Raw genomic sequence first — 25,506 nt, forward strand, 5'->3', positions numbered from 1 at the left:
AAGTTTAAAAATTAAAAAAAAAAAAAAAAGAAATGTGCCCAGTTGCTAAATTAAGAAAGGAAGAAAAATAGCCTTTTCCTCCCCCACCAAAAACCCCCCAAAACTAATCAATAATACAGAGAGTGGTTCCTAATGTGTTAGCTACTTAAAATAGAAGCTAATTGGCTCAAATTTCCATAACACAAACTTGATTTTCAAACAAAAGCAGGGCTATTGGTTGAGCATCTAATTAGTGGGGCTTCTCTGATAGCTCAGTTGGTAAAGAATCCACTTGCAATGCAGGAGACCCAGGTTCAATTCCTGGTCAGGAAGATCTGCTGGAGAAAGGAAAGGCTACCCACTCCAGTATTCTGGCCTGGACAATTCCATGGACTGTATAGTCCATGGGGTTGCAAAGAGTTGGATATGACTGAGCGACTTTCACTTTAGGGAGATCTTACAGTGTGAACAGGGCAGGGATACAGGAGTCTAATGCCAAGACCTTGAGGGAGAGGGTTCAGGCATTGGAGAGAATCAAGTACATGAAAAGAAGAACAATGTACTAACTGTGGGTGCCCCAAAGGTGCCCCAAAGGAAGTTATGAGATGCTAGAGAATGAATGCGAAAGACATACTAATAAGGACAGTCCTGATTTGCAGGACTGGAAAAGACCTGGAAGTGTGGCAATTTTAGATTCATGATGCATCTGTTATTGCTAGCAAACGCTAATAAAAAGAAATTCCAAAGTTGGTAGGAACTGCAAAATGAAATGTTATATTCACAGAAAATGTGTTACCAACAGAGTAAGGATAAATATACATGTGACCTGGTATATTTCCATTTTTAGGGGTTTGCTTCAAGGAATGGGTCTTTCTTTCTGGCAAAAATTATACAATGACTGTTCATAGCAACACTGTTTATATAACAGTGAAAACTTGGTAACCTTCTCAAATGTTCAACAAAGAGGAAATGATTAAAAATTATGACACAATTCAGCAGACTGAATTCTCTGTAGTCATATAAAACACTGAAAACTTAGTAACCGTCTCAAATATTCAATGAGGGGGAGATGATTAAAAAGTACGACACAGTTCAGAAGACAGAATTCTCTGTAGTCAATAAAAACAGACTGATATTTCTATGTAGAAAGTAAATTTGAAAGTGCATTCTCATTGGAAACATATACTGATACGGAACACAAATGGATTTGGAGTGAAATGGGTCATTCAGGCCTAAAGGTTCTCAGGTAATTTATTTCTATGCTTGAGTCAATTAAGTAAAAGACTAAGTGTGCTTCACACTGATGGGAGGTGCCAGCTTGAAATGCTGGTGCTTTCTCCTCTGTTGGCAATTTTCTATTCATGTAGGGTCTTCATACAGTCTTCCTGAAGAAGCAGAAATCTGGCCAGATCAGCAGACCACTGCATCCCCTGAGGCTAAAGTCTACAGTCTCTTTGTGCCCATTAAAGTTATGAAAAGCTATTCTTACTTAATTACTCTGTCTCAAGATTTCTGGTGTTAAAATGCTACTGAACTCTCATCAGCTGTTTTTTCCCTGTGAAAGGATAGAAAATCAAGTTTTATTATGACTTTTAAACAACAGGAGATAAGTGAAATGAGCTTGTCTTTTTTTTGCTTATCATCAGAATTCACAAATATTGGCACATTATGCAAAATACTGAAAGTGTATCACTCTGATGACCCAAACCACAGTATTTCAAAAGGCCCAAACCTGCCTTTTTCCATGCAAATAAAACCCGCTTCCTGATCCAGGAAGTTCTGAGTTATGAACATCCCTCAAAACAGAAAAAGTGGTCTGGAAATTTTAAAATAAGCAATTATATAAGTTCTATTAAACAAGGAACTATCTAGATTTCAAGGCCTCTTAGAGCTGGAATAGTCTAAAGTTCACTCCTTCACCGCCCAAAGTCCACTGCGGTCTTTTAATTAAACGTGACTCTGGATGAGGCGCACTGATACACAAATACATGTTCCCACATCCCCTCAGGGCAAAGGCAGCATCCTCGGAAACCCATGAGCAGGAAGGCTCCCACTCTACAAGCCCACAGAGTTATCAGAGAAGCAAAGATGCGAGAACTCCACGGTCACTTTTATATGGAAGACGAGAGCCAGAAAAAAATAAAAGGACATCTTGTCTTAAAACAGAATAAAACCTAGAAAGTATATACACAGGAGGAGTAAACACTGAAAAAGTAAGTTAGTGCAGCCACTATGGAAAACAGTATAGAGGTTCCTCAAAAAATTAAACATAGAACTACCCAATGATTCAGTATTTCCACTCCTGGGTATGTATCTGGGAAAACACTAATTTGAAAAGATACATGCACCGAATTTTCATAGCAGCAATGTTTAAAATGGCTAAGATATGAAAGCAACCCAGGAGCCCATCACCAGTAATTGGATAAAGAAGATTCCGTGTATACACACAATGGAATGTTACTTGATCATAAAAAAGAATGGAACATTGCCATTTGCAGCTACATCAGTGGACCTAGAAAATATTCTGCTTTAGTGAAATAAGTCAGAGAATGAAAAACAAATACTGTGTGATACCACTTATATGTGGAATCTAAAATATACAAACAAATGTATATAGCAAAACAGAAACACTCACAGGTACAGAAAACAAGCTAGTGGTTACCAGACGGAACGGGGAGGGACAATTTAAGAGTAGGAGATTAATAGATACAAAATAATATACATAAACTAGATAAGCAACAAGGATATACTGTAAGCCCTGGGAATTATAACCATTATCTCATAACATATAATGGAGTATAATCTAAAAAATGAATCACTACACTGTATACTTAAACTAACATAAATTGTAAATCAAGTGCACTTGAATAAAAACATAATAAAAACATGCCACTGTGCACACTCAAGAGCATGAGAGAAGGGAGCAGAAGCGAGCTCTCGATACCTGTTGGCTCCCAGTAAACCAGCTTTTGCAGGTCTGGCTGCCTGATTCTGTCTCAGGGGAGGGTCCCCAGAGCTGAGCCTCTTCGCAGCACAGTAGCTGGGAGGCTCCAGGTGGGCAGCTGCTCCGAAGCAATAGAGTTGGTTGTACATTTTGGTAGTCTTGATTTAAAAAAAATCCATTGTGATGATGAATTGATGACTTTTTAAGAAGAGAAACTGACATGTAGGAAGTAACACAGTGAGTCCATGTCACGAGCAACAACAGACCTGGTCCCTCTATCCCCAAGCCCAGGATTGGACCCATCACCAGCCAACATCTTTATCACGAGGTAAAAACCATGCACAACTATGGAAACTTGCTTTTCCAAACTTATAAAAGTATCTTAAAGGGCCATTTTATAATAACCAATTGGAATAAATGGGAAAAAAGTTTTAAAACCAAGGGATATAGGTCACAAAATGTCACTGAACGTGGTCTTTTCTATCATATTTAAATGAAAGGTGAAATTTATAAGTAAATTTAAAATCAAAACAGTAATGTGGCTTTGGAATTGTTTTTGGAAATCCTAACATAACTTTTAAGTATACAGGAGACACAATAACTTAACAGGCAGGAAAGACTTTACTGGCAAAAGAAATCCTGGTATAAATTAGATATGAAACAAAAGAGGAAAATTTATGTCCTAGGTCTGGTTCTGCTACTAAGTTCACCATTCATTCAACAGGTACATAACCACCACCAGTTAATGCCAGACAGGCAACACCAGAGACTCTGAGAGAACAGCAGGAAATAAGGTAGACAGCAGTCCCTGATTTCATAAAGCTTAGAGTCTAGGAGGAAGATTGGTAAGAAAAAAACTGCATAACTACTTAAAACCTCATTACACAGATCATTAAAACAGGGTAATGAGAGAGAGAGTGACTGGGTTGCCTGAGACACCTCCCCGAGGTGGTGACGTTAAAGCTGAAATCTAAATGATGAGGAGAAGCAAACCATGGGAAGAACGTTCCAGGCAGAGGAAACCACTAATGCAAAATCATGAAAGTAGAAGATGCTTGGTTGCCCAGAGAAGAGTCTAGATTGGGGGGTGAAAGAGAAGCATGACAAGAGGAGGAAGGAAGGGAGTGAGGCCCAGACACTGGGGACTCTGCAGACCAGGGGTAAATGTTTGGTCTTTATTCTAAGTGGTAAAGAGCCATGCTGAAGGTTTTAAGTGCAAGGAGATCCAACCAGTCCATTCTGAAGGAGATCAGTCCTGGGTGTTCTTTGGAAGGACTGATGCTAAAGCTGAAACTCCAGTACTTTGGCCACCTCATGCGAAGAGTTGACTCATTGGAAAAGACTCTGATGCTGGGAGGGATTGGGGGCAGGAGGAGAAGGGGACAACAGAGGATGAGGTGGCTGGATGGCATCACCGACTTGATGGACGTGAGTTTGAGTGAACTCCAGGAGTTGGTGATGGACAGGGAGGCCTGGCGTGCTGCGATTCATGGGGTCACAGAGTTGGACACAACTGAGCAACTGAACTGAACTGAATGGCATCTGATCTGAGAAGATCACTCTGGCTGCTGCGTAAGGACAGCAAAATAAAGGCAGGGGGACTTGAGGAGGCTCACAGATGATCCCAGGTGAGAGGTGGTAGAGGCCTGGTCTGGAGAGGAGCCCACAGAGATGGAGAGACTGCTGTGTTCTGTAGGCAGTCGGCAGGACTTCCAGTGACTTGGATGTGGAGGTAAGAGGTGGAGAATAACCAAGGATAACTCCAAATCTTTGGTCTGAGAAGATGACAGCTGGTGGTGCTACTTGTGAGACTGAGAGAGAAGTGACTTGTGGGAAGGGGAGAAATTAGGAGCTCTCTTATGGTCAAGTTAGATCTGACTGTTAGACACACACGGTAAGTGTGCAACTACTTGTTCAATTCTGGACTTTGGGGTAAAGGTTAAGGCTGGAGGTGGAGATTCGGAAGAAATCAGCAAACATGCGATCGGTAAAGGCATAAAAGTGAATGGGGTCACCCAGGAAAGTGAGTAGATAGAGAAGCGAAAGAACTGGAGACGGAGCCTGGGGTGCTCCTAGCTGATGGCTGAAAGAAGAGAGGCCAGTCAGGAGCTGCCACAAGGCAGGAGAACGTGGCTTCACAAAAGAAACCAGACCCCTTCAAAAAAAGAGGGTGACCAGCTGTACCAAATTCGGCTGGGTGGACAAGCAAAGTAACAGCAGATGTGGAGCCACTGGGTTTGGAGGTGACGGGAGAAGGTGGGGACGGCTGTGTGACTGAAGAGGCCTGGGGAAAGAATGGGAGGTGGGAATGGGGCCCACAACCAGAAACAATTTTCTAAGAAGCTGTGAGTTATGTTGTACCTCCAACACCCGAAAAACAGAATTGAGGTGAGGGCCTTGTTCATCTCTGAGTTTTTTCCAGCTCTAAGGCTCTGTGTCTGACTGCTACAGTGAACAGGTGGGTAGATGGAGGAGTGCGTGAGTGAATGAAAGATCACAAGGCTTAGAAGACAAAAAAGAGAAAGGAGCCCAGCACAAAGGCCCTGGAGGCCGATGTGATGAACTGCAAACGAAGCAACTGACAGGGGATTAGTCTCCAAAATATACAAACAGCTCATGTAGCTCAATATAAAAAACAACCCAATCAAAAAATGGGCAGGTCTGAGGAGACACTTCCCTGGTGGCTCAGAGGTTAAAGCGTCTGCCTCCAATGCAGGAGACCCGGGTTTGATGCCTAGGTTGGGAAGATCCCCTGGAGAAGGAAATGGCAACCCACTCCAGTACTCTTGCCTGGAAACTCCCATGGTTGGAGGAGCCTGGTGGGCTGCAGTCCATGGGGTTGCTAAGGGTCAGACACGACCGAGCGACTTCACTTTTCACTTTCATGCATCGGAGAAGGAAATGGCAACCCACTCTAATGTTCTTGCCTGGAGAATCCCAGGGTCGGGGGAGCCTGGTGGGCTGCCGTCTATGGGGTCGCACAGAGTTGGACATGACTGAAGCGACTTAGCAGCAAGGAGACATCTCAACAAAGAAGACAATACAGATGGCCAAAAAGCCCATGAAAAGATACTCAACATCACTAATTATTAGAGATATGCAAGTCAAAACTATTAATACAATGAGGTATCACCTCACATCAGTCAGATTGGCCATCATCAAAAAATCTACGAACGGTAAATGCTAGAGAGGGTGTGGAGAAAAGGGAACCTTCCTACACTGTTGGTGGGAATGTAAATTGGTACAGCCACTATGGAGAACAGTATGGAATTTCCTTAAAAACTAAACATAGAACTACCCTATCACCCAGCAGTCCTACTCCTGCACTTAGACCCAGACAAAACCATAATTGCAAAAGATAACACGCACCCCAGTGCTTACTGCAGCACTATTTACAATAGCCAAGACATGGAAGCGATTGAAATGTCCACTGACAGAGGAGTAGCTAAAGAAGATGTGGTACATATATACAAGGGAATATTACTGCCATAAAAAACGAAATAATGCCATTTGTGGTAACATGGATGGACCTAGAGACTGTCATACACAGTGAAGTCAGAAAAAGACAACATCACTTATATATACAGAACCAAAAAAAAATATTACAAATGAACTTATTCACAAAACAGAGGCAGAGTTACAGATGTAGAAAACAAACTTATGGTTACCAGGGGGAAGGATAAACTGGAAGTTTGGGATTAACATATACACTCTATTATTGTATAAAGATAATAAGGACCTACTGTATAGCACAGGGAACTCTACTCAGTACTCTGTAATACTCTATATGGGAAAAGAATATAAAAAACAGTAAATATATGTGTAACTGGTTCACTTTGCTATAGACCTGAAACTAACCAACATTGTAAATCAATTATACGCCAATAAAAATTTAAAAAGACAAAAATAAATCAGTCTAAAGCACTTTAATCACAATAATCACCTCAGTGTATATGAAACTGCTGATCGCAGAGAAATGATACAAAGCAGTTGGGTTCTGGAATTAGCCTTAGTTCCTGTCTTGGCTAAGATTTACTGGCTCTATGGTTCAGCCTACTCAGGAGACAGAAACCACAGACTAAGGTTTAATATAAATAATTATTAACCTATTACAAGGGATTCACTACCAAGGGGAAAGAGAATTCTAAAGAATATGCCAAGGCTGAGGGAGAAGAGCCAAGGAAGAAGGGCTTGGACATGGGGGAGCCGCCGGTCAGGCCAAGAGTCAGACCTCATGAGCTGGGGTGGAGTGGGGTGTAGTCCCTGGACTGGGGAGAAGCCCGCTGGGCTGCCCAGGCCAGACTAGTTCACAGTCAGGTGGCCGAAGCCAGAAGCAGACTGTCCTCTGGGTGCTGACAAAATTCCCCAGGAAGCTGTCTTGTGGGGGAAGGTGGGGAGCATGCTGTTGAAATGAGGCTAGATGGGGGCGCCAACTGGAGTCCCTGAAAAGCTGCCCCCACTGGGTGCTGCTGAGTTAATGAGAAAGCCAGCTAGGCCACCCTCAAAACACTCCGGGGAGGTCTCCTGGGAGTTACTGCTGAACTCGCCAGGAAACTGGGGTGCCCCTCGATTCAGCAGGCGTCTTTCTGCTTGGTCACAGGGAAGTCAGCTGGGGTGCCCACAGCTCTCGTCCGGCACCTCGCCATACCATACACTCTTAGGGCACTCTGAGACTCCAAGAAGGGTTCCCTAAACTTCAGGGATTCTGCATTCCTCCCGTGAACATTTTGCTTTTGGCTCAATTTGTTCCTTTTGGAAATAGACTGATCAGACCACTTAATAATCGGACACATCCTAAGTTATGAATTCCAAAGGCAGCTGCAAAAACTCACACCATCAGACACTGTGAATCTCTTCCAGAACTGTTTTCATTTCACCATTTAGTCATGTCATTCTTCAAAATGTCGGAACCCAGTGAGTTCTAGGCAAGTTAACAGTGTAAAGGCATTTCTGTCTCCAAGATCTGTTGCATTCTCCAGTTTTGATTCTCAATGCTGGGACTTTGTTTTAAAAAAAAATCACTCAGAAATGCCCTTCTGTGCCTTGAAGCTTTGGGGACAATTTTAAAGTCTTATCATTAAGAGAGTACAACCTACAACAAGCCTACAGAAGCAGGCCATCTGGGGTTCTTAGAGATGACCTTGAACTACAGTACAACTCAGTACCTACCTTCAGCGAGTTTGCATGGCCTGTCATTAGGCTGCACTGAACAAACAAAATTTCAACACTTCAGCTTCTTCCCAGCACCCTCCAAGGTGGTAACAGTGGTGACGGTTACACGCAGAAGGAAAAACAAAGACCACGCTCCTGATGCCTTCTTTGACGCATTCAATTCAATAAAAATGATGCTAACCTGTGAAGCCCTCAGACACTCCTGATGAGTAATTCAATGGAAGCCAAGCCTCCCCTGCAAATCGGGGCACAGATGACGCACACTTTGAATATTTCCTTTTTTTCCCAGTGCTCCCCTGGGAGCAGACAGACCCAGCCTTTCCTTGTTTAACCCAATTCGGGACAGAAGATGATTGTCCTCATAGTTATGTTTGCTTTTAATTACATAAAGCTTTTTGTTTGAGGGACAGAAGGAGGTGACTAAGCGTCTCAGGTATGCTCCACTAAGAAGAATGGCATTTGGTCCAAGGCGCCTCCTGGATGGATCATCACACAGGTCTCTTCTGGATCAAAAGAGCTGGGACCTCAGATCAAGCATTTGGCAAAAGTTCAACCAAGGAGGGAAAAAAAACGGCTGACAAAATTTCTTTGCAGATCTTCCCTCACAAGTGTACACTTCCTCCTCTTAATGTCTTTTTTTCCTTTTTCTTCATTTTTTTGTTTTTATTTGCACACATGCTACCCTCTACACCATTCTTCCTCACACTCAAAACTTTGAAATTACCACTTCTACACCGCCCCCCCTCCATTTCCATTACTTGTAGTGAAACAAGAGCCCCCATCCTCTTCTCCTCCTCCAGGATGTTTTTCTGTCTAGACTCTCTTCACCTGCTGATAGAGTCCTAGGGTCCCCAGGGAGTTTTCTTGCCCAAGTGTCTACCCCAGCATTGGGATGAGATGCCAGGGAGAAACTTGAAGAAGGTTCCCTTTTGAAGTGTGAGGCCCTATCAGACACACATTCCTGGGGGCCAGGATAAACATCCTGGGACAGCAGGTGAATGTGGCTCCCATGGCACTTCCTAATATGTAGAAGAATTCCTCCAGAGAGGTTTCTAGAATCTGGAGTTTGGAAAGAGCAAAAAATGGTGAAATAAAAGACTGACTTATATCACAAAAAAATGGGCCAAAGAACTAAACAGACATTTCTCCAAAGAAGACATACAGATGGCTAACAAACACATGAAAAGATGCTCAACATCACTCATTATCAGAGAAATGCAAATCAAAACCACAATGAGGTACCATCTCACGCTGATCAGAATGGCTGCTATCAAAAAGACTACAAGCAATAAATGCTGGAGAGGGTGTGGAGAAAAGGGAACCCTCTTACACTGTTGGTGGGAATGCAAACTAGTACAGTCACTATGGAGAACAGTGTGGAGATTCCTTAAAAAAGTGTAAATAGAACTGCCTTATGACCCAGCAATCCCACTGCTGGGCATACACACTGAGGAAACCAGAATCGAAAGATACACATGTACCCCAATGTTCATCGCAGCACTGTTTACAATAGCCAGGACATGGAAGCAACCTAGATGTCCATCGGCAGATGAATGGATAAGGAAGTTGTGGTACATATACACAATGGAGTATTAGTCATTAAAAAGAATACATTTGAATCAGTTCTAATGAGGTGGATGAAACTGGAGCCTATTATACAGAGTGAAGTCAGAAAGAAAAACAGCAATACAGTATATTAATGCATATATATGGAATTTAGAAATATGGTAACGATGACCCTATATGCGAGACAGCAAAAGAGACACAGATGTAAAGAACAGTCTTTTGGACTCTGTGGGGGAAGGCTAGGGTGAGATAATTTGAGAGAATAGCATTGAAACATGTATATTTATCATATGTGAAATAGATTGCCAGTCCAGGATTGATGCATGATACAGGGTGCTCAGGGCTGGTGCACTGGGATGACCCAGAGGGATGGGATGGGGAGGGAGGTGGCAGGGGGGTTCAGGATGGGGAACACATGTACACCCATGGCTGATTTATGTCAATATATGGCAAAAACCACTACAATATTGTAATTAGCCTCCAAATAAAATAAATAAAATTTTTTAAAATTTCAAAAAAGATTGATTTATATCAATGTTTTGTACACTGGCTGTTGTCAATAACTTCATCATGTCCAGACTAGCCCAGACAATGTGCTTCCCTGGTGGCTGAGTGGTAAAGAATCTGCCTGCCAATGCAGGAAATGGGTTTGATCCCTGGGTTGGGAAGGTCTCCTGGAGGAGGGAAGGGCAACCCACTCCAGTATTCTTGCCTGGGAAGTCCCATGGACAGAGGAGCCTGGCAGGCTATAGTCCATGGGGTCGCAAGAGTAGGACACGACTTAGTGACTAAACCACAGTGACAATAGACAAATCATGGTATCACAAGAACAAGGGATGCTATCTTTAGATTCTGTACAAGATTTCTCTAGAACATCTGGAAACAAATCATGCTGTAGCCTAGAATCATAGAACAATGAGGCACCAGTTGAAGCTTAAAGGAAGTGGTTTTAGGACAAGAAAGCCATCATATCGATGTGAAACATGCCTGAAAAACTCACCACCCTGAAATAAGGTGGAGAAAAACAAATACTGTCTGATGTCACTCATGGGGAATATAAAAACCTAATAAGCAAAAACAAATGAACAAATCAAACTAAACATAAACAAACATATAGATACAGAGAAGAGAACAGTGGCTCCCAGGAGGGAAAGGATGATGTCGGGGGAGTGAAAAAGGATTTTGAAATGTGGTGTTGGAGAAGACTCTTGAGAGTCCCTTGGACTGCAAGGAGATCCAACCAGTCCATCCTAAAGGAAATCAGTCCTGGGTGTTCATTGGAAGGACTGATGTTGAAGCTGAAACTCCAATATTTTGGCCACCTGATGCAAAGAGCTGACTCATTTGAAAAGACCCTGATGTTGGGGAAGATTGAAGGCAGGAGGAGAAGGGGACGACAGAGGATGAGATGGTTGGACGGCATCACCAACTCAATGGACATGAGTTTGGGTAAACTCTAGGAGTTGGTGATGGACAGGGAGGCCTGGATGCTGCGGTTCATGGGGTCGCAAAGAGTCAGACATGACTGAGCGACTGAACTGAAGTGAAATGGATGGTGATGGATGGAAACCTAGTTCTTGGTGGTGAGCACACTGTAGGGTAGACAGAAGTAGAAATATAATGTTGGACACATGAAACTTACATAATGCTACAGATCAGTGTTACCTCAAGAAAAAAAGCGAAAACTCACTACCCTTGAGGAGTGCAAGAGCTGGTCCAAAAAGGTGTGGACAGATCCATGCAAGTATCAGTAAGTCAATAACAGACACACTGTGAAAAGGTCAAGTTTCCGACACTAAAGTTTCAGAGGACAGCTAAGACCTTCCACACCCTATATTCTTAGTGACGACAGAAGAAATAAAGTGAACTAATCATTCACATACATACAGACATCTCACTGGAGTTATGATCTGGAGTTAACTGATCAGCTGCTGGCTCAGCATGAGCTGCTGTATAAACGGCCTTATGTATAAGCACATCCTCCAGCAAAATGCACGCCAGGACTTACACCACCCTTTCCCGACCTTTGACCCATGTCAAAGCTGACCCAGGGTACAGGGACCCACTGCCCTGCCCGATCCTGCACTCAGTCATTCCAACACCCTGATCCTCAGACTTGTGTGCTGGCCACTTGGCTCCATCAGCATTGCTAAGGGTTTATATAAATACAAATCCACCCAAGAAAGGAAAAATATTTCCCCTTTTCCTGCTTTGGATAAAGTTCTAGCAGACTTGGCTGAGGATTAGACATGCTTCGCAGATCAAAGTGCGCTAAGGGGAGGAGAGGGAGAGGAGGAACGGAGCCCAGACCCAGCTCTGGCCTGCCTGCTCTCAAGATACAAGTCAGGATCAAAAGCCCCCACGCTGCTGGGCTGGAGTGCTTTCAAAAGGTGACTCTTTATTTGGATAGCCTGTCAGCTACTTCTTCCTGGAAACGGTTCCAGGCTCAGAGGAGTGAATGCAGACAGTTTCATAAAAGCCTTCAGGCTAAAACGGTTTCCCTCCAACTTGAGTTCTCCTCTCATCTGAAAAGGGGAGGAACCTTTAGGACCTGAACTGAAATTTGAAACAGTGGCCAGGCTGCCTTGTCGAAGTCGACCTGGTTTTGAAGGACAAAGGGAGGAATCTGAAGTCCTGAAGAACAGGTGGAAATTGTATCTTACCTTCACGTCTCTGAAGGAAGACGACAAGAATTCCTGCAAATTCATTTTTTCTTTGGAGAAAGGGAGGGGCAGGCAGAATGAATTTCTCTGGGTGAGGAGGCTGCTAAGAAGCCATTAAAGGGGCCTGAAAGACCCCACAAACTAGAGTCAGATCCACAGAGCCTAGAAGGAACCTTGAAATTCTTCCACCTCCTTACTTTGCACATGAATATCACCCACTTGTATCAACAAACACTACCAGGAAAGTGGTCCAGCCAGACCTTCTTCCAACATCAGCTTTTCTTTATCTACTCCCCCCATCCAAGATTCATTCCCAGAAGATCCAGCCTGGACTTGAGTCTGTTTTAAACAAACAAAAAGCCCCTGGCATCGTGAAAAGTGTTATATCACAAGACCAATGGCAGCCGAGCCCTCATCTCTAACCTCTTCAAAGTTGTAACTGTGAACAAGAAAGAATTCTTATTCAATTAAGTCTATTTTTTCTTATCTTTCAGGTACACCTTCCAGCAGGTAGGTGCAGCCGGCTTCCAAATGAAGCCTCAGTGAAGCCAAAAGAACATAATCATGAAAATGTTAATGTCCATTAGAAAGTAAGGGACCCCCAAACAGGATGGCTTCATCAAGGCAAAGAGCCACTTCCAAGGGCAGCTCAGTCTATGTGGAAACTCCCAGAAACCTGGCCATTTGCCTAGCCACGGTCTCAGGTCACCTTCAGTCCTGACTTCTTGCCTGAATATCACACTGAGATCTGACTACCTATTAAACACTGTCACTTGGACACTAATATGTCTAAAATCAAACTCTTGATTCCCATGCCCCATGCCCCACATGGTACTCCTTTTCCAAGCTTCCCCATGTCTGTGAATGTCCACTCTGTTCTTCGCTTACTTTGGAAAAAGTACGTGGACTCCTTTATATCTCTCCTTTCCTCTCTCACCACACACTGAATACATCGGCACATCCCGTTGCTCTAGCTTCAAACCCATCTATCTGACCATTTCATCAGCTCCCTGGTCCACATCACCATCAGCCTGCATGTGGGATGCTCTCCTAGCTGAGTTCCTGATCCCACAGTCTGTTCCCCACTGAAGCCAGAGGGATTCCCACACAATCCACGTTACTCATCTGCTCAGACTCTCTGCCTGCTTTGTCACTCACACATCTACAGGGTCCTGCATCTTCTGCTCCTTTCTCTTGCCCCTCCTCACCCTGCTCTAGCCTCATGGCCTCCTTGCAAAGCACACTCCCACCTCAGGACCCCGTTTTAACCACTGGTCCCCAACCAGCCTCCCCACACCCCATACACGCTTCATTCAGGTCTCTGCTCAAAAAGAGACTTCCTGACCACCCTGTACAAACAGCATCATCCCCACTCCCACCATCTTCTGGTCACCCACATCCCATCTCCTGCTTTATTTTCCTTATGGTATTTCTGTCCACCTGACATTCTGGTTGATGGTGTGTCTCCTCTTCTAGAATGTAGGCATCACAAGTGTGGGGATTTCTCCTGTTCGCTGTTGGATCCAAGCATCCAGAGCGATGCCCAGCCTGCAGCAGGCCTGAGACAGATGGTAAATAACAGAATCCATCATTTGATGAGTCCATAAATGGACAGCATATTCAGTTGGCTTCCCAAGCTCCCTCAGGTCTGTGGTTCCAAACCTGACGCTGGTGTGGCACACAAGTCAGGCCGCCGGGGCCACAGTCTACACCTTCTTCTTCCCAAGGGAACACAGAGGCCCAGCTGGGCAGGTGTGCAGACTTCTGGGCACATCACTGCCCCCTCCACACAGAGAGTTTGGTGCAGAACCCAGAAGCGCTGCACTCCTCTGGAACTCAGCTTGTTTTTCCATCCTACCTGGTTCTCACATCTTTGACAAACTAAAATCACGCCAAAGTTAAGATCCATTTGGGGAGATTCTAATGCCAACATCTTGGATTGTCTTGTAAATTTTGAGAATTATGATTCAAGAGACTCTTCAGGGCAGGGGTCCCCAACCTCGAGGACCTAATGTCTGATGATCTGAGGTGGAGCTGACATAATAATAATAGAAATAAAGTGCAAAATAAATGTAATGCACGTGAGTCATCCTGAAACAAGCCCTTGCAACCCCAGTCTGTGGAAAAACTGTCTTCCATGAAACTGGACCCTGATACCAAAAAGGTTGGGGACTGCTGCTCTAGGGAAACTGGTGAGGCTAAAAATGCTCTCTTCTGAATTATAGTTGGAAATGGGTTATTTAGAGAGTGGGGGTGGGGAATAGGGAAGCAGGGCACAAGTTATTTAGTGCTCTGAGTGAGGGGTAGGAGGAGACCACAGCAGAAATAAGATCTAAGCACCCCTGGTTTCCACAGTCTTAGATCATTTGCTCACACACTGCGCTGATCAGCATCCTGCTGGTTCTCCAGGGAACCCTCAGGAGGTCTCTCTCCTCTCCAGTCTTCTGTCTTCTAAACTCTACTCATCCTGCACTCCTTTATTCAGGGGTTCAGCCTCAGCTCACCTTCTCTGCACCGCAGCCTGGGCACTCTCAAGGCACTAGGCTGGAACAATTATTTGTTGCCCAGGATTCAAGATCATTGTCCTTTGTCACCTGGTGCTCAGGGTCTCAAATATCATGATTTTATATATTTTTCTTGGGTTCTTTTCCAAGTGCAAGAGTAAGTACAGTCTCTGTTCCTCTACCTTAGCTGCAAGTAGAAGTGTGCTTATTGAGTTTGAAAGTGCTTTTGATACCGTAAATAAAATAGTTTCTTCCAAAATGGTAAACCCATCGTCAAAGTTAACAACTTATGCTCTTCCAAAGACACTGAATGAAAAGATAAGACACATGAGGAGGAAAGATTGGCAAAGCATAAATCTAATAAAAGGATCTGTATTCTGAATATATAAAGAACTCTAAAAACACAGTAAGAAGAAGATAACCCAATTTAAAAAGGGGGCGGAAGCAAAAGTCTGAATGACATTTCTCCAGACAAGTTGCACCAATGATAAATAAACATATGGAAAGATGCTCAACGTCATTAATCATTAGGGAAATGCAACCAAACCAGAAGACCACATCTATGGGGGTGACGAAACGAAAAAGACTGACCACACCAAGCATTAGTGAGGGTATAGAGGAACTGGGACTCAGACATTGCTGATGGCATTTCTTGAAAAGCTGAATACACCTACCATGTGATCCAGCTATTCACTCTTAAATTTTTCCCCAAGAGAAAAGCATAAATCCAATGAAAGGTTTACATGTAAATGTTCATAGCAGCTTCATCTGAACTAGCCAAAAGCCAGGATCAACCCAAATGTTCATTAAAGGTGAGGAGATGATGAACTGTTATATATCTATACAATGGAATACTGATCAGCTATAAAAAATACTGGATATACTGTGTATATCCAGCTATAGTGGATGGATATACACAACTGGATCATCTATACACAACATAGATGAATCTGAAAATAACTGTGCTGAGTGAAAGAAGGTACTTCCCTGGTGGCTCAGCAGTAAAGAATCCACCTGCAATGCAGGAGACTTGGGTTTGATCACGGGATTGGGAAGATCCCCTGGATAAGAAAATGGCAACCCACTCCAGTATTCTTGCCTGGGAAATCCCACGCACAGAGGAGCCTGTCGGGCCACAGTCTATGGGGTCACAGTGTTGGACACGACTGGTGGTTGCCTGGGGTGAGGGTGGAGGACAGGAAGGGACAGGAGTGAACAAGCGGAAACTCCTGAGGGAGGTGGGTTTGTCCATTATCTTGACTGTGGTGATAGTTTAATGGGTACATACACATCTCAAAACTTACAATGGTACACTTTCAAACTGTGCATTTTCCTGTATGCCAATTACATCTCAACTATATCTCAATTAAAAATAAAAGCAAAAACAAACCCTAGTAAGTTAACTAAAAACCCAAACTATCACTAAGAAACACCTACTGGTGTTACAGCATAACCACCCTCACCCCCTCAAAAATGAAATGCTCGACAGATTCTGGGAAGGGTAAACTTCATTTAACCATATCTTCCATGATGTCCAAGCTGAAAAACCAGGGAATCTCAGATCAACTCCATAAAAGGTGGAAGTGTTACATAAGCATGCACTTTTTGGCTGAGACTCTTTTTTCAGCTTTTATGATTATTTCACATGTGCCTCACACTGTGATATTTGTAAAATGAAAAAGTATATTCTTTTAGATGAAACTCAAACTGAAGCCATACACAATCACACAGAAACTTCTAATAGTAATAACAGTAGATACTATCTAATACCTGGTAATAATTGGCAGGTGATACCACCTACCAATGGCTATTAAGTTAGTGGATCAAAGCAGTTAAACATCATCAATGGTTATAAACTTTCAGGAAGTAGCAGCAACATGGAAACACCCAGTGTCAGTTGCGGGGGCATAGACATGTAAGAGCTGACACTTGCGACAGGGTAAGTCAGAGTTCACCTATCCCCATCCACCTCTGACCAACTAGAGACTTGTTAGCTTGGCTTCCTCTTCTGTCTCAGGAAACCACTCTCTGCCTATTGCATGCTTTGGAGTATCATTAGAGGTGAGACATAAGCTTTTATTCATCCAATGCTATCCCACCAAACTTCCAGAAGACAAGGCTAAGCAGAAGAGGACATCACGACACTGGATCCTTTCAATCTTTTGTAAGTTTTTCTTTTCTTTTTTTTTAAATGTGGACCATTTTTAAAGTCTTCATATTTGTCACAGTACTGCTTCTGTTGCTCATGTTCTTGTTTTGGGGCCATGAGGCAATGTGGGATCTTAACTCCCCAACCAGGGATCAAACCCACATCACCGGCATTGGAAGGTGAAGTCTTAACCAGGTCACCAGGGAAGTCCCTCCTTTCAGTCTTGAAGCACAAAGTAATCTAGTGACTGACTCATAACATTAGCTCAAAAGAGTACCATCTAATCTCCATCAAGTGGAAATCACACCACTTTTGATAATGAACAGAAAAATGAACAAGTACCACAATAAGCTCTATCACTCATGAGAAAATTTATCCTGGTTTTTATGGGAGGAAAAAATCCCCTTATTTCTTGAGTTGAGAAATTACACCAAATTATATTCAGGCTCTTTAATTGAAGCCCATTTGTATCAGAGGCTGTTAGTCTAATAAAGCCATTTCAAACAAAAAGTACAGACAGTTGCCAATCTACATACATTTGACTTTCAAAAATAATACATGGCCCCATTCCACTTAGCAGTGATGCTTTTAACAATTTCACCTAAGTAAGCTTTCTATTGCCCTGCGTTTTGTGCCAGCTCTGAGCCTCACTTTAGCCATGCCCCCAAACCCCATCCCAGCTCCCAGATGTGGGAGACACTGCCATATTTTCCTTGTATCTTATATCTCTTACCTATTCGTACATCCTCACCTACGCATCTTGCTACGGACCGGGAGTGCCAAGGCGTTGCGGCCACCAATACTGTTAGAACACCGCAGGTTTACGTGGGCTTCGTGCTTCAGTCAGAGCATCACTGCCTCAGGCCGTGTCTTCTCCTTCAGAGTTAAAGAATTTTTGGAACACAGCCCTTTGTACATTAAGGACAATCCATATAATCCAAAAGCAAACTTCCTCTACAACCCACAAATCTATTTACAGAGCTTCCAAGGCACAAGCAATGGCAGACATTCATATTTCAACTCTAAGTGACACCAGTCTTCTACACCTAGTTTTTGCTCACTACATCCCTACCTTTGCTGCAGTGCTAGAGCTATAGAGATTTCTAATTCTCTAAGAGAGAGGAGAAAGATCAGAAAGAACGTAAGTACTCTGACACACTCAGAAAGTTAGCTCTGCCACTTACCTACTGTGTGACCTTAGGTAAGCTACCTAGCCTCTCTGAGCCTCACTTTTTTCATCTGTGAACTGTGGATAGTAAATGTCAAATACATACCCCACATATGTGTGCTACAAGAATTAAAATGATAATATTTGGAAACTGACCTAACCCAGCACCTGGCACATAATAGCAGCTCACTACGAACTGACTGATGTTTATTTCTTCCTCACAACCTTGCCATCTGAAACCTAAAAAACAAGGTTTGAGCAAAAATAAACTTCCGGAAAGAGAAGAGCCTTAGAGGAGCAGTTGAGAAGGCCCTGGCTTTCCTAATGCCTTGTCTAAAATTCCTGTTGCTGCTTTTACACGATACCCATCTCCAAGGCAGCACTGATCTCTGAAGTCTGTCTAGCACTTCCACACATGTCTGCAAGAACCATCAGTTTGTACCTCCTCTCTGGAGAGAAATTTGGCAGTTCCATTTCAAGATATTTATTCTATGGATATACCCATAAATGTCTAAGGATATCCTAGCAGGTAATTACTTCAGCATTGTTTCCAAAGTGAGAGACTGAAAACACCTCAAATGCTTGTTCATCATAAGGCTGGTTAAACAAAACCAGTGTAAATAATAGAATATACGTATAACAAATGTAAAAGGAGTCAGGTGGCTCTGTACGTCCAATAAATATTTTTAACTTAGAAAAGACCCAAGCAGTGTTTAGTGCTACCATTGCGGGCAGGGGCAGGGGGGAGGGAGGCATGACTTGTTCTTCCCCTATTTTTACATTCAAATGTATATTTGCAAAAACACAGAGCATCTTGAAAGGATACCCAGGGCAGACTACAGGCAAACAACCCCATCCAGAGAAACTGGCTGCCTCCAGGAGAAAGAGGAGAAGACTTCCCTTTCCCCACAGAGCCTTATGTATCTTTTGAATTTTGTACCATTTACATAGACTGTTAAGCATAAAACTTAAAATAATCTACCCGAGGATACATTTTTTTCCCCTTTTCCCTCCCTAGAATAGCTTTCTTGTTGTTGTTGTTGTTTTTAATATTTCTTTAAATTGATTTTCTGTAATTATAAAAATTACCATGCACTGCTTTTAATAAGAAAATGAACACAAAATGTGTAAAGAAAAGGCTATAATCCCTTACACCATCTCAAGTATCCAGGGGTGAACTGGTGTGGACCCTTCCTTCCCTTTCTCCTGGCTCAGACATGCAGATAAAACATATATACACACCAGGGACCTCTGGGGTTGATTTCTATTCCACCAGGCAGAATCCAATCATAAGCCTAAGTGTAGCATTCCTTTCTTTCATCTGACAGTATATTATATAACAGTCATGTAAGAGTGATAGCTGTATTTGTTCCCAATTTCTTTATTCATTGAATCTTAATGTCTTTCTCTTCCTCGCCCTTCCTTCACTCCCACAAATAACTTCACATAAATGGACTTCTATCACACATTCTTTCTTTAATGGAGTCCTTCTGGTTTTGGCTCCCACGCAGTCCCATTTTCTAAACAGTCTCATGGCCCCTTGGAGGGTGGGTCTGTGTGCCCAGAAGAGACCCCGTGGTCTCCCCAGGCTCACTCTTGAAGCAGGGTCCTCCGATTCAGGGGTGCCCTCTGGCAAGCCTCAGCCTGCTGGCCTGTCAGAGAATCTGGGCCTGGCCACGTGTCAAGTGTGAGTCCAGACTCCAGCCGAGGCACTGTTTGCATCATGGAATTAAACAGTCTAAAAGGAGAAGCCACTGGAAACTCTCAGCAACCCAAATCACATCTGATTGAGAGAAAGTAGCCCAAGCGACAGAGAAAAGCTCTCCAGCAACGAATGGCCTCTAGTTCCAGCATCCTTCCCTGTTTGTCCTCCCTTGCGGAGATGAGAGAACGTGATGAGTCAGGATGGGACCGATTGGGGGTACCAGTCACAGGCACCTTCACGCGGCCCGCCCCACGGGTCCGAGGCCACGGCCTGCCTGGCCTTGGCGGGGAGGAAGCAGCTGCCAGATGGAGCCGGAATGCACTGCGAGGGGATTAGCGGCTTCCGTGTAAAGCTCACGGGATGCCTCCAAGGCCCCCGTGGCAGGAGGTCAAAGGAACAAGGAGGAGGCAGTGGAAATGGAAGGTCACTCACTACCAGGCCTATTCCCACCCCGCACATCTCATGGAACACAGTGAAGGACTTGCGACCTTTGTTCAGCAAGGAGGCTAGGCTAGGAATGATCACCTTGCTTCCAGCTACGCTTACAGTTCTCTCGTCCGTGGGAAATCTTTCCTGATGTCAGGCGTTATGACGGGACTGCTACTGCTGCTAAGTCACTACAGTCATGTCCGACTCTGTGCAACCCCACAGGCAGCAGCCCACCAGGCTTCCCCGTCCCTGGGATTCTCCAGGCAAGAACACTGGAGTGGGTTGCCATTTCCTTCTCCAATGAGTGAAAGTGAAAAGTGAAAGGGAAGTCACTCAGTCGTGTCCAACTCTGTGCGACCCCATGGACTGCAGCCTACCAGGCTCCTCTGTCCATGGGATTTTCCAGGCAAGAGTACTGGAGTGGGGTGCCATTGCCTTCTCTGTATGAAGGGACAAGTCAATCTGATTACTGATTATTTAAAAGTTGATTTACAGCAGAGCTTCACAATTTCTTTCAAAAGGGATGCAGGAGCCTTTAAAATTCCACACACCAGCTAGTAATGTTTAAACCTTACTTGGGTGTTTCTATTTATGAGGACTTGACCTAGATCAAAGAAATCCTCCTGGACCTGAAGCATGGTAGACACCATGAGGGGCTCGAGTGAGATTTTGTATAAGAATCCTGCTGACATCAAGCCTGTACCGATAGCCCAGATGTCTTCATGCGGATGTCCAGACTCACGCCAAAGACAGGGGTGACTTAGCATCAGAGTGTTCTGTCTTATTAGGGATCCACTGATTAACTTCACAAAAGCCTGGCATGAGGAGGAGGAGGGTGCAGGAATGATTTTGGAGGCTGCCCGCCAGTTCAGCCACCTCCTGGCTGTGGGTGCCCAGGCAATGGCTTTCCTGGTGCTGGGCCTGAGTCTGCACATCCCTGTGGGGGACGATGCATCAAAGGGTCCCCAAGGACTCAATAAGGTCATATATGCACAAGTGTTTAGCAAGAGGCTGATTCCCTTCCCCAGAGCCCGTGAGGCCCCCCTGGGACCCAGGCCTTGGAACTAGACCAGGGCAGGCCACCTGGCCAGAGGCAGCCAGTTCCTCAGTGACAGCAATGCAGTGCTGGTGAGAAAAGCTGACATAGGTAGATCAGATGGCTCACTGGCAACTGCAAGTTGGGGTGAGAGGTAGAATTGGTCTGTCGGGGTGGGAGGTGGTGACTGAAGCAGGGAGAGGCAGACGCAGTCACGTGGATCACGTATGAGCTGCAGAGGAAGCTGGTCTGAGGGGAGCAGGGAAAATGGGGCAAGTCCCTGGGGAGAGAGAGAGATGACACGGAGGGGTGAGCACACCTGGGGCAGAGGGCAGGGGCAGGAGGGAGCCCAGGAGGGGAGACCGGGATGAGCCAGGGAGGTGGAGACAGGATGACGGATGACTAGAAGGACAAGCCAGGAGGTACCAGTGGATTAGGCTGGGGGGAGGGGGAGGACAGGGAATCTGGGACAAGGGACACAGGGACTTCCTCTCTGTGGATCCAGGGGAAGGCTCTACTCTTGATATAATCCTGCTTTTTCTTCCCCCCTTAAATTCGCCCAAGAGCTCTGACTAGAATGTAATGATTAATAAATGGCTTTTACTGAGAGTATCCATCTTGTGCATTAGCTGTGTTATTGTTATTTGCCATGAGTTATGTAGCTCTAATGAATTACTGTAAAAACCACTTCTGAAACCTTGGCTTTGAGATGAACAACATATCCCTCTGTGTCCAGGGAAAGGTTTTGCAAAAGTCGGGTGAGCATCCCTGCTGGAAGGGAAGGGGCGAGCGGCCTGGCGTCCGGTCCTGGGCTCCAATCCTGCAAGTTCCCAGCAAACCCCGACTCCTCTGGGCCTTAGGCCTTCAGCCACAAAAAGAAGAAGCTGAACTGGTTTATCTCCAGGGTCTGCTCAGCTTAAAATAGTCTGTTCCAGCTTAAAATACTGTGAAAATGTATTTTCTACTGAATTTTCTAAGCTTCTCGAATTAAATGCCTCACAAAATTGGCATGAAGTAGAATAATCTCTTAAATTAGGCCAACAAACATGTCCCGGGCTCTCTGTGGCCACTCTCCACCATTCCCTCATTCATCCATGCCCCTGCCTCCACACAAGGCTGGTACCAAGAAGAGTGTTATCTGTGAGCTCAGTCTCTTGCTTAGCACGGAGAAGAGGAAGGAGGATGAAAGAAATTATATGGCCAGAAAAACCCTCCATCCAGAGATGTGTCTGCCTCCCTGGGCTTCAAAGAGCTCAGCTGTGGCGGGCATCATATATAGCTGAGCATCTGCATGAAAGGCCTGTTACTCTGCTCTTCTCATCACAGCAAATTTCCCTGGAGTGAGAAAATAATGCTAAATCATAAAAAAGTGGTGAGATTTAATTCTCCATATAAATAAAAGTGCTTTTCATTTCTCACTTAGCAAAAAACCAGTACAATATCCCCCAGGCACACATAGTGACATGCCGCTTGGCCAGACCTAAATATTTCTATCTGTGTGGCTCTCTCCTTCTACACCAGGGCCTCCATAAGGGGGACATGCTGACCATCCAGACTGCCCTGACCCACCCATGCTCTGGGCTTCCAGGAGAAAAACCTGGTACACAGGCCTACGAAGACCTCACAAATGAGGCCGCCTCCTGAGACAGTCAGCAGGGAGCAGAGTGCCCTGAGGCCAGCCTCTGCTCAGCTGCAGTCAAGTGAGCCCCTGCTAGAAACCAGGCCTGGGTCCCTCCCACACTGCATCTTGCTGACCCTAGTCACTGCCCACAGCAGCTCCAGAAATGGGCCCTCATTTGGCTCCAGGAAAGATAAGAGTCTCCCTTTAACTGGAAGACTGCAGGCCATTTCAGAGTCCTATGGCCCTGGTCAAAGTCAAGATCTGGCTTAGACGGAGTGCTGGGCTGGAGAAGGTGTGAGATCCCAAAAGTGTCTGTCTGTCTTTCTCTCTCTCTCTCCTCCCTGCTTCATCAGCAGTGGAATATACATATTGCCAATAGGTGTCATAAAGTAACTCTTGTAACACAGGATTCCACCCTCAGATCTCACCAGCTGCCCAGGTGCAGATCTTCCCTAAAAGGCAAAACCGTTTGTGGTCATGACAGACTTCTTGGCCAGAGGCCGTGCAAAGAATCAAGAGCACAGGAAAGCATCCATCAGTTCCAAAGGTCAGGGACAGAAGATGGAGCAGAAAAGAGGCAAGCAAGCTGGAGGTAGGGCTCCAGGGACCCCAGGAGTGAGGTGTGCGTGGCAGTGAGACCTGGCGAGAGGCTGGCGCTGGCCTCGGAGTAACAGGCACGTGCTTCTTCCTGCCCATGTTTGTTCCTTATTTCCAGGTTCCTTGGGGACCAGATTTCAATGGGGACAGGACTAGAGGAAGTAGCCAAGTCTAGGGCCATCTCAAGCTATCCTGGAGATGCTGCAAAATACAAAACTATCCCCACAGAATTTAAAGGGACAGAAGACTGTATTCCTTTGCCAGGGCTGCCATAACAAAGCACCACAGACTGGGTGGCTTAGAAAACAGAAAGGAGAAATTATCTCACAGTGCTGGGGGCTAGAAGCCCCAGATCCAAGTGTCAACAGGGCTGGTTTCTTCTTTGGCTACTCCCTGTGTCTTCACACAGTCGTCCCTCCGTGTGTCTGTGTCCACATCTCCTCTTCTAATAAAGACACACACACTGGATTAGGGCCCACCCTCACGGCCTCATCTAACCTTGCCACCTCTCTCCACATACAGGCACATTCTGGGATACTGTGGGCTAGGACGGCAACATGCATTTGGGGGTGAGGGGGGACACAATTCAGCCCCTAACAGAGACTAAATAAGAACCTCATCAAGGTATTAGGTTTCTTTTGTGACTCAAGGAGCCTGACTCTTAATCCCCTTCTCCAGTTCCTGGAGATTGTGAAATTAACTGGAAGAGATTTAGACCAAAAAGGTCTAATCTAATCTTTCATCTTATAGCTGAAGCCCCCAGGCTCTGAGGAACTGGTCCGACAGCTGTACCCAAAGGGTTCATCAACTTCCCATCAACTTCCTTCCTTTAAAGTTAACACACATGCATTGTTTTTTCAAAAAAAAAAAAAGAAAGAAATCTCAGCAGAAAGAACAATATAAAGTGAAAAAAATATGTCCCTCTTCCAACTGCCAGCCTATTCTGAAGAGGTAACTACATCTGTTACCCATTTTTCAAGGCCCTCCCAGAAATACTGGAATGCAGACACAAACGTCCATGTGTGTGAGTTATGTGCGGCACAGGTTTCTGGCTGCCTACGCAATATCCCCTCTCCTCCTTGTCCATGCTACAGGACCCTGGGTGATGTCAGGAAGACTGTGTGCCTCATTAAAATCCTTGCCTTCACAGACCCCCTGAAGGTCTAGGGAGCCCTGGGACAGTTAGTCTCGTCAATGAACCATAAGCAGAAATCTGCTCAGGGTTTCTGGAAATCTTTTGGCTTTCATGATATAGGAATCATTCCTTCTTTCTACTTTTCTCTGAATATCTTTTCCTACCTGGAAGTGCAGATGGGAGGCCTGGTGGGGATCAAGAGAAAAAAGAAACTTGAACAAAACTTGAATAAAACTCAGTCTCTTTGTGACCCCATGGACTGTAACCCGCCAGGCTCCTCTGTCTATGGTATTTCCCAAGCAAGGATACTGGAGTGGGTTGCCATTTCTTTCTCCAGGGGATCTTCTGGATCCAGGGATCAAACCCAGGTCTCCTGCATTGCAGGCAGATTTTTTACCGTCTGAGCCATCACAGAAGCCACAAATGAAACAGACTGTCTCTAATGGGGTTACCCTCAGAGGTGTCCTGAGGCCAGGTGGTCTGGTGGGAAGGCCAGAAACGATGCTCACCATCCACAGTTGAAAAGTGCTTCTCAACCTTGAAGGTACATACCTGCGCACACCTGGTTCAATAGGTCTGGGGTGCAAGCTGACATTCTCCACTTCTAACAAAATGATGCCAAGGCTGCTAGTCCGAGGACCACACTTTGAAGATCAGAGGATTAGATAGCCTCTAGCTCTCTCCAATCCTGAGATTAGCCCATGACAGGAGAGGTAGCCCCACAGCCTTTGGTCTGGTAGGCATGAACCAAGAGTTAATAATGAAGAGTTACGTGTTGGGAAACAATAAGATAAAGGGCCCGAGGAAGGAATGACTGTAAAATCTCCTAAAATAAAAG

General features: G+C 44.8%; 1 protein-coding gene across 3 annotated transcripts in view; it reads right to left on the reverse strand.

Moving 5' to 3' along the window:
* Positions 1-25,506, reverse strand: part of MFHAS1 (multifunctional ROCO family signaling regulator 1) — a 112,659-nt gene that overhangs the window by 20,121 nt on the left and 67,032 nt on the right. Inside the window, exon 2 of one of the 3 annotated variants that reach the window (XM_061404375.1) lies at positions 13,765-13,883. The exons of the other annotated variants lie outside the window; for them this stretch is intronic. Coding sequence (XP_061260359.1) covers positions 13,765-13,883 — 119 coding nt within the window. The remainder of the gene's footprint in view (positions 1-13,764; positions 13,884-25,506) is intronic. 3 annotated transcript variants of the gene reach the window in all.

Source organism: Bos javanicus, chromosome 27, assembly GCF_032452875.1.
Source record: "Bos javanicus breed banteng chromosome 27, ARS-OSU_banteng_1.0, whole genome shotgun sequence".
NCBI classification, from domain to species: Eukaryota; Metazoa; Chordata; class Mammalia; order Artiodactyla; family Bovidae; genus Bos; species Bos javanicus.